A 10,643-nucleotide genomic window follows, 5' to 3' on the forward strand; every position below is an offset into this window, starting at 1 on the left:
ATCTATTTTAAACGATGAATTCCCAAAATGTAACTAAATTAAAGACATTATAAAATAGAATATATTTGTCCACTTTAATTACTGTAAATGAACAGTTTCATTCCAAAATGAGATATCCACCATTTGAAAAATGTGGCTGGCATGAAAGTAAATTATTAGGTTACTACTATATGTTAGGAGTCATATTTAGATGTTTGCATGCAAAATTGTTCTATTTTAATGGATAGAGTCATTGTGTTTTTAATCACTGAATGACAAATTTTAGGTAGCTACATTTTTGTAAAACGCATTTTGGAATAAAACCCCATAAATGACACAACAATGAAACCAATAGGAGGCGGCAGTTAGACAGGAAGTGAGCTCACCCAGGGAGCCGAGGACGACCAGCGCGGTGAGGATCCAGACCAGGACGGCCGAGATGTAGCGGATGATCACCATGAGGATCATGGACAGGACTGAACCACAGCAACATGGAGGAGGAAAGACAAGGAGACATCAGTAAAGATCCAAGGGAAAACACCGTGAGCTCTCATGTCTTGGATGTAGAAAACATTAAAAATATCTTCCTGATACTGAGCTTCAGCCTCTTTGGCACAATCCACATCTCAGCTGTTTCAAAGCTTAACTTTCAATCACTCTCTGTGATTGAAATAGATTGAATAAGAGAAATCAATAAGGGTTGATGGCTTTTACCTGGATTCACCTATCAGTGGACTTCATAAAGACTCCATAATGATCTCTGCAATATGGACAATGTGTTCTTGATCTGGTATCTGACTGTTTACATGATACTGACTGACTGACTTTTACTACTTTTAAAGTTTTAACAACTACTTTTAACTTTTTAAATTAACTGCCCTTAAGCTGACAATGCACTTTGCTCACTGTGTTTTGCACTCTGTTTTTATTTGTTTTAACAGTTTTATTAGTATATTAACTGTTTAGATTACTTGTTTATTGGTGTTTCGAGCACTACTGTCTGTTCTGAATTTTAGAATTTAAATATTTCAGGTTTTAAAATGTTCCTTCATAACTTTTCCTAGATCCAAATCCTTCTAATAAGCCAGAGTTGTTCGAATTTCAAAATCGTGCAAAGAAATAGCAGTTTTACTTTATTTAAACCTTTCAGTTGATGGTTTCTTGGACTTCTCTTAGACCCTCAAAATCCATATGTCTTTCTAGTGTTTAACTGTTACAATTTGATCATTTGTTTTGCATTGAACGCAATTTTGTTGTACTTGTCCAATGACAATAAAAGGAAATATCGAATCTTGAATCATGAAAAGAGGAAGAGTCTCTAGTATTTTGGACAGTCAGTGTAAGCCAGAGTTCCTCCACGCTTCAAATGGTTGCTATAAAGTACCATACCATAACATAATATACCATAAAGTACCATAACATACTATAATATGAGAGGAAGGCAGTCAGAGAGTGCAAACCTCTGTCAACACTGAACAACTTGCTGTAGCACCCAAAGAAATCATTCCTATCACTTCAGTTTTAAGTTAAATTGATTTCTTGAACCTGCAAACATCCCGTTAAGATTTATAATAAACCCTGTAGCTTCATTAGTTTCATAGTTATGGCTAAAAATAGATAATCTTCTAATGGTAGAAATCCCAGATCCAGATCACCACCATAATCTAGTCAGCTGTTCCTTGGCCTGTCTCGGGGGTTTGGGAGATGGAACCAGATTCCTCCAACTTCCACCAACAAGAACATCACTGCAGTCGAGAGTAGGGAATGATAAATTAATTTCAAATAAAGCCTCTTAATAAATGCTACGGCAGGACCCAACTACTTCAATCCTGACGTCAGAAGAGTCTGAACAGGTGAACACTTCCCCGTTGTTGCTTTTAACCGCCAAGTCGTTCCTACAGTTATTCCCGTGTGACGTGAACGCAGCATCTGTCCCGCAAGCGTTCCTGTGTTCCGGTCACATAATACGTGAGGAAATGGCAGGAAAATGACACCCATTACCTGCTGTTCCGCAGGCTAAAATGGCTTCTATTGACAGTTTGAGTGCCTGTCAAGCTTTAGGAGGCAAAGCAACCCAGCTGCAAGAAAAACATAAACCTGCCAAAGAGACGTCAGTTCCCCTCTAAAGAAGATAGAATGACCTGTGCGGTTTGTGCCAAGTCCCTTTTGTGTAAAACTCTTTCCAATAGCGGTCCAGAACCAAGTCCCTTTAAGGTAGAGGTTCCCAAACTGGGGGGCGCGCCACGTTTCTGACACTTTTTACAAAGCGAGGCGGGTCACGGGTTTCAGGCGGAAGGCGCTCCGCAATGTGAAACAGATAAAAAGGTAAAGTAAGGAAGTATGACGAGACAGTAAGCCCACATCAGTCATTGTTTGATATGAAGGATTTGTTTTTTTCTTGCACACTAATTCAGTTTGAGAGAACCTGCCGTTAAAAGTTGGGAAATCTAAGTTGTTGCACTGTTCCTAAGTTAAAATTTGAAGTTAATTTTGTGAAATGTGAATGAATGTGAAAATATATTCAAGAATGTTTACAATAAATATGTCAGAAAGCACTGACTGAAATCAATATCAAATCTTTTTGGAAGTTGATTTTATTTATTCTTTTCAGTAAAACAAACTGAACTGAGAGTTTATATATTATAGTCCAATTCATTCACAACTAAGACGGTAGGCTATGGCACATTTGGGGGGGGGGCTGAAAATGTTCCTCTATCATAAAAGGGGGGCCTGACAGAAAAAGTTTGGGAGCCACTGCTTTAAGGAAAGTTGGTTCACTAGGCTCCATCTTGGTGAGACTGGGCAGAAAAGTGTGTGACTAACAAGACAAGACTCCGATCTCTTTGAATGGAGGGTCGTCTGTATCTAAAGTTCTGACATACAATCATTTTTCATTACATATTTATGAAAACCGCTGAATCGTTAACAACACGGAGCGTTAAAGTTTGCTGTCACAGAAAAACGTCTTTTTTTTCCTCTGATTGATGCTGAACGCAGCTCCATCCACTGCCTCACCAAACAGTCAGATTACACATTCAAGACAAATCTCATCATGCATCTGTCACGGTATCGACTGTTAACGGTGATGTCATCGTGCAGTCATACAGTAGGGAGCTGATGGTTATATGTCTGAGAATATCATGCATTTTTTGAATTTCCAGGGGAGGGGCACTTCAGCCAAAACTCGATGGGACACTTTCGCTGACGACACGTTTTATGTTGTAGAAGCCGCCATATTTAGTGTTACGGATTTTCCCATTCGACACTGATAGAGCGCCCTGTCTGTCTCTCTCTATATAATCCTGTCTCTGTCCACTGACGCTCTGACAGTGACTCAGCACTCTGTGTCTTTGTCGTCCTGAAGCAGGTCCCGGAGTTTAACCTTTAACCCCCCCCCCCGGCGGACGAGACGATCCCGAAGCCTCGTCCTTCACCTGGGAGTTTCCTCTCAGCACAAAGGCAAACCGCTCTCCGAGAGAGAGAGGGGGGGGGGGGGAACTAGCAGATATGATGACTCGGCTTTAATTTCCACACAGCGCTGCTATTTTTCTGCCGTTAACCTCCAGCCGGAGCTCAGTCAGCGCGGCGATGCGGAGGAATCAGCAGCAGCCGGCGGAGCAGAACGGAGCTTCCTGATGTCGGCTTTCGTTTAGAGAGGAGAGACGAAGCCGAGCGCTCCTCCGACCCGCCCGGGACTCATCTGACCGCCGCTGACTGACTGCTTACTGGCTGCTAACTGAGCAGCTTTTCTGTGTATTTCTTAAAGTCAGTCATTTCACATTTACTTAAGTATGTGTTTACTGGGGTATTTTGTAATTCACTACATTTTAAATCCCATCCACGACCACATTCAAACCCGAGGGCTTCTTTCTAGACAGGGTTCCCACTCTTCGATTCTAGAGATCATTTTCCAGGACATTTTCAGTGATGATCTAGCTCAGTGGTTCTCAACCTTTTTGGCTCTTGACCCCTTAAAACCACCTGATGCCTGCTGGCGACCCCCGTTACAGGAGCGCATAGAGAATGAACGATATCAAGGATGTTTTATCTTTTTTCAGCTTGTTTCAATGAAAGATGTTTAGTATTTCTGCTTAGTTTAGAACTGCTAAAAAAGCAAAAAAGTTGAGAAAAAACTGAAATAATAGACATGATAATAATATAGTATGTATGTAGTATGTATAGTAGAAATAGATTTTTTTTCCCCCCTATCCCATAAATCATCTCGCGACCCCTGAAAATTATCTCACGACCCCCTGGGGGGTCCCGACCCCCAGGTTGAGAACCACTGATCTAGCTGGTATGACAGACAGGGCTCGTGCCATACACTAATATGTTCCTCTCTGTGGAAGTCTGATTTAAAAGGTAGTTCATTCTCAGCTAAAGGAAAATAGGAGAATGTTGAAATCATTTTCCAGGACAACACAAGGTTTTCCAGGATATTTTACTTTTTCTCTCATTTTCCATGTGTTTTCCATGACTGGAAAATTGGTCAAATGTTTTCCAGGTTTTCCAGGACGCGTGGGAACCCTGCTAGAGCCGCCATTTTGCACCAAGAGACATTCAAGAGAAATCCATCGTAGAAGAGGAGAGAGACCAATTTCTCCACCCACAGGAGCAGGAGAGAGACCAGAATGCACTGCAGCAGAGAGACAGGTTTGGGGTTTGAGGCAGAGGAGAGACTCTCGCTCTCACTACGCTATCACTATCGATTTTGCTCTCTCCACCTCCATGTAAAACGTACAGCCGAAAGCAACAAGTTCACATGTGTTCTCTGGAGATTGTTGCATTCTGGGAAACGTAGGAAATCCCTTAACTGCAGTAGAAGTAGACGAGACATGTTGAGGGAAAATGGGTTCAGTGCTTCATCCCTAAATAACTCCTGGAACGAACTGAACAGGATAAATTTCTGCTCTCTATATAAAACGTTGGATTTCTCCTCTAAGCATCATCAGCTGTTCTCACCCAGCGCCAGCAGGCAGAGGCCGATGATGATCTCCTTGCTGGCCGCCACGCCGGCGATGAGCCGGTGCAGGACGCTGTTATCGCTGACGAACGTCACCACCGCCTCGGCGAACTTGGCGTAGCAGGAAATGTCCACCGGCGTGCAGCGGTTAAACACCGGCAACGCTTTGCTGCGGCGAGGAGAGAGGAGGCGGGGTCAAAGGTCAGAGAGGAGTCATGAGGTTTAATTTATATTTTCCTCTCTCACAAAGCATTTATATAGACTTTATCTAAAAGTGGAGTTAACAAAGTGCTTAAATAAAAAGAAGAACAGTAAAAAAGTAACTAAGGGGGTAAAAAGGGGTAAGAAAATAAATAAGTAATAAGTAAAAAGGGGAAAATAAAAAATAAGAAGCACATTCAAAAGAAAATTGGTTAAAAAACGATACATAAAATAAAATAAATAGTATATAATACTAGGGCTGGACGATATCGTTGAAATCAATATCACGATAATCATAAGGATTTTTTTCGATAACGATATATATGACGATATGGCTCACATAAGCAAAATCACGTTAAATAATCAAATTAATGTTCATCACATTGAACCGAATGGTAATGTTTGGTGTGATGTCAAACTAAACTGAAATTTTCACATAATATTCCTACCATACCACAGAATTGTGCATCTCAATATCCCAGATCACCATATCATCACAATATAATCCCACTGAAAGACGATAAACAATAATATTGAATTATCCTCCAGCACTATATAATACAATATACTATAATATTTTAATAATAATATATAATATTGAATAAAAACGACACTACAGGATGTCCAAAAAATCTGAAGTCACATGACCAGGGGTTACGCCTCGATCACAACTGACTTCCGCATTACATGATGGTAAACCAGAAGCCCATTCATTCCTATGGGAGACAACATGGTGCACAACATCCATCAGGGAAGCTCCTCCTACCTGGGTGGAACGGGGAGTTTGGGGCATTTGGTGAATCTCTCCGTCAGGCCGGGGTATTTATGACCCGCCAACTCATAGGAACACAGCTCCGAGCCTGGAGGGCAGACAGGAAACAGGACAGAGATTAGACATCATCATCATCATCATCATCATCATCATCATCATCATCATAAGCCCCTTTCACATCACCCAGAAATCTTCCTTAAATTTTCTGTGTCGGATTGTGTGTGAACAGAGTCGGAGAAAAGTAGATCCGGTAATTTCCCTCCTCAAGACAGAGTGAAATTCCTGGGAATCTTCCTCTTTTGTGATTCTAGTGTGAACAAAAGCCGAGCAGTAAAAGGTTACGGCGGTCTGATGTGACGTGCTTTCATGTAGAGCGAGCCGACCAATCAGAAGAGACTCTGGACAGCGACTTGCTCACTGCAGCGTTTGTTTGGCGCAGAGAACTAAAAATTGGAATTTTTAGTTTTCAAAAATGTCTGTAAATGGGACAGACTCTCAGCAGATTAATATGAAACATTAATAACAGCAGGAGAAACATTTTTCTACAACAATAACAAGTGAGGTGTTCAACATGTGGCCCGCCTCACCTGTCAGGGCCGTCATGTCATGCTGAACGCTTTCTACAACTTTAGAAATCTGACAGGTTTCAGGTGTGAAAGATATGCTATGTAGGGCATTTTAAAAACAATATGGCTGCCAGAGGGGCAGTGTGACGTCACCAGAAAGCCCTCTGTTATCACGTTTTTCCATGTTTACTGACTGACAAGAAGCCACAGGCTGACGGCGGCCATCTTGGATCCACAATAGCAGCTTCAGTCCTGCGACAGGAGAGCTGCCATGTTGGCTGAAGCACGGAGCAGACTGGCACCAACAATACAGACATGACAGGCAGAGGTGGCACCGGGCTTAATGCTGGCTTTGTTAATGTACTGTCCACAAGGGAGTGTGTGTGTGTGTGTGTGTGTGTGTGTGTGTGTGTGTAGACAGAGAGAGAGAGAGAGAGAGAGAGAGAGAGAGAGAGAGAGAGAGAGATAGTTAAGACACCAAGGAGAAGGGAGAGGGAGACAGGCAGAGACAGAGAGAGAAAGTAAAACAAAGAAAATAATTAATGAGACAGAGGTGATGGTGTGTGTGACTGTGTGTGAGTGTGTGTCTCTGTGTGTGAGTGAGTGAGTGTGAGTGTGTGTGTGTGTGAGTGTGTGTAAGTGTGTGTGTGTGTCTCTGCGTGTGAGTGTGTGTGAGTGTGTGTGTGTGTGTAGAATGTGAGAGAAAGATTGAGTGAAAGCGAGAGAGAGATGGAGAGGGACGGGGAGAAAGAGAAAGTAAGACAAAGAATGAATGTTATCAGATGCTGGTGTGTGTGTGTGTGTGTGTGTGTGTGTGTGTGTGTGTGTGTGTGTGTGTGTGTGTGTGTGTGTGACTGTACATAAAGGACAGTATTATGTGTGTGTGGCGTGCCAGGTCACGGGCCAGACGTTGGGTCATCAGCATGACGTGAGGAGCGAGCGGCCGGCCGGTGACCTCTCCGTCTCTCCCTGCTGCTTTCTGCTTCCTCACAGCTGATTTATTACAGCTGAACATACAGCTGCTGCAGCAGATACTGTACAACAGTGGTTCTCAACGTGGGGTCCGGGGACCACCAGGGGTCCTTGAGGGGGTTCCAGGGGGTCCCCAGCAAACTGATGAATTATTAAGCATTTAGAAGTTACTGTTGTTTTGATCATAGTTTCTCTGTTATCTCTCTACCTACAATACAGACAGTCATGGGATTCTGGACAAAATCATATCTAACAATAAAAATATTCTCAGATTTGGGTCCAAGAGACAAAATCTCATCAAATGGGGGTCTGTGGCCCTAATGTGGACTACATTAGGGGCCCTTGATATGAAAAAGGTTGAGAATCACTGCTGTACAAGTGAGAGATGGATGCTCTGTTTATCTCCTGATACGATTCAATACGCGATCTGAGGTTCAGGATTCAATACAACCAGGATACGATGTGATCAATAAAAGTTCAGTGACGACAAAGTCTGACTGTGCAGAATTCTGTTTATTTCTGAGACTCAAATCTTTCCAGCGATGCCATTGGCTGCTAGAATGTAAACAACAATTTAAAAATGTCATTACAAAGTGACAATAATATAATTTGGATGGAGAGCTTGTGAAACTGTGATGGTCAAGAGTCTCATTAGTGATTACTACAGCAGAATAACATGGAGCTGATATCACCATTCATGTTCCTGACAGCAGAATAACATGGAGCTGATATCACCATTCATGTTCCTGCCACATACAACATATGGATTGTCACACTTTTGTATTGAGATATATTGAATTTTGATATATTGTCCCTTCACTAGTAGTAGTACAAACTAATGGTGGGATATAATTTGGAAGTCAATGAAATACATTAATAGAGCTGCAACTAATGATTATTTTCATTATAGATTAACCTTTCCATTATTTTTTTGATTAATCCATTAGTCATTTAGTCTATAAAATGTCAAAAATAATGACAAACTCTCATCTCCAGTTCCCAGAACCCAAAGTGATTTCTTCCTCAGTCTGACCAGCAGCCGAAAAACACAAAAGTATTGATTTAATAATGAGATGAGCAAATCTTAGCATTTGTGAAGCTGCAACCAGCCAAAGTTTGGTATTTTTTACTTGATAAATGACTAAAAAGATTAATCAATCATCAAAATTATTGTGTAATCGATTCATTTTCTGTCAATCAATTAATCGACTAATAGTTTCAGCACTATGCATTAATGTCAAAAGCTACGGCTAAAAAGCGACTTCAGTAAATAGCGACTTTAGCGGCTGCTGAATGTTTGTCTGTGGCTGCTGACCAGCTGACCGGCCTTCATTCAGACTCTTGTTCTGTTCTCAGCATCTGCTCAGCTGGCAAAACAGTGAAAGTGGATTTTGAAACGAGTCGGTCACTTAGTGTCTGAAATGTAAACTGAAACACACGCAGCAGCTTTCAAAGTGTTTCTGAATCCTTTTTCATGACGGTCAACCAATGGTTAGAACCATCTCTAAGGTTTATGATGCCCTGTTACCTTTTCTGTCAATCCGTGAACCGGAAAGATCCAGACTTAGGTGGGAGAGGGATTTAGGTACAGAGATTGATCCAGAACTGTGGGGGGGCCTATGTAGCAATGGTGTTACATGTACACTAAATTCAAGATATAGATTGATTCAGTTTAATTTTTTGCATCAGATTTATCTCACCCCCTCCAAGCTACATGGGTTTAACCCCAACCTCTCTACCCCTTTGTTTTAGATGTGGTCTAGTAGAGCGCAGTGTAGTAAACTACAAGGTTTCTGCAGGGGATCTCTGATGTGAAATTCTAACCTTACACATAGTTATTCCATCAAGTTTACAGAAATCCTACTGGCCATTGCCAAAAAATGCATTGCAATGAACTAGAGCTGCAATAATTCATCGATTAATCGATTAGTTGTCAACTATTAAATTAATCGCCAACTAATATAATTGATAATCGATTAATCGGTTTGAGTAATTTTTTAAATTAAAATAAGTCCAAATTCTCTGATTCCAGCTTCTTAAATGTGAATATTTTCTGGTTTCTTTCCTCCTCTATGACAGTAAACTGAATATCTTTGGGTTGTGGACAAAACAAGACATTTGAGGACGTCATCTTGGGCTTTGGGAAACACTGATCCACATTTTCCACCATTTTCTGACGTTTTATAGACCAAACAACTAATCGATTAATCAAGAAAATAATCGAGAGATTAATCGACAATGAAAATAATGGTTAGTTGCAGCCCTACAATGAAATGGAAGTCAGATCTCCCGTTGCCAGTTGGATTGTGGCTCTCAGAAGTGAACAGCTGCATGCCTCTGGAAAAGATATCCTAACCTCACTAAGGAATAAGATGCATCTTTTCTCTAAAATATGGCAAAACTTTTATCAACTACATGGAGAATCTCCCATCTCACATGACTGAATGATCATCTGCATGGCCTCTCTGTTCTCACCACACCAGTGTTGTAAAAGAACATTCTGCTGTGGTTAAGGCTAACCTATCTCTCATTTGTCTGTTAATTTATTTTTGAGACGTCTGTAATGTACTGTGAACGTTTTTGTATTGTCATTGTGTGGCTGTATGTTTTGTATACTTTTTGAAAAAACAAAAAAAGTGTTTTCAGAGGGATTCTCTCACCGTTGTGCATGGCGAACCTCTTGAGGTCCTGGTACGTCTTCATCTCCTCGTTGGGACACAGAGACACACACAGAGCCATGGACTTGATCTTCCTCTGCACAATGTCGATGTTACAGGGATCCAGGAAGAAGACGAACCTGCAGGGAAACAGAGAGGAAGACGCTCAGAACGAGGAAACAGCTGGAAAGAACAGCGGGAAAACATCTGGAGTATCTTTAACACTTCGGTCACCATTTTCATGCCAGTGTGGTTAGGAATTAGTTTTTTGGCGTCTCCCTCTGACACACATGTACATTTCACCACAGCAGTTCAGTATTGTGCTGAAGGACACACTGAGGGGATCAAGCCTGTGACCTTCTGGTTACGGGACGGGTCTCTCCACCTTAAAACATTTTAAGATAAGATGAAACTTTGGTGATTCCTGTTTGGAAACTGGGTCGATGCAACAGCAAATAGTATCAGGAAACAGCAAAGGAAAATAGAATATAAATGAGAATAGAGCAAAAATGGGGCGATTAAATATAATACAA

At 41.3% G+C, this 10,643-nt stretch overlaps 1 protein-coding gene across 1 annotated transcript in view; it reads right to left on the bottom strand.

The window, feature by feature from the left end:
- slc44a1b (solute carrier family 44 member 1b) overlaps positions 1-10,250 on the bottom strand; it is a gene marked incomplete at its 5' end in the record, with an annotated part of 28,604 nt that extends 18,354 nt beyond the window's left edge. The window contains 4 exons of the mRNA XM_071542063.1: positions 366-455; positions 4,942-5,111; positions 5,910-6,003; positions 10,114-10,250. Coding sequence (XP_071398164.1) covers positions 366-455; positions 4,942-5,111; positions 5,910-6,003; positions 10,114-10,250 — 491 coding nt within the window. The remainder of the gene's footprint in view (positions 1-365; positions 456-4,941; positions 5,112-5,909; positions 6,004-10,113) is intronic.
- Positions 10,251-10,643: the final 393 nt, after the last annotated feature.

This window comes from Centroberyx affinis, unplaced genomic scaffold (genome assembly GCF_046629955.1).
Source record: "Centroberyx affinis isolate AG114_WGS23_722 - 3 ecotype Tasmania unplaced genomic scaffold, CSIRO-AGI_Caff_v1 ptg004004l_1, whole genome shotgun sequence".
NCBI lineage: Eukaryota > Metazoa > Chordata > Actinopteri > Beryciformes > Berycidae > Centroberyx > Centroberyx affinis.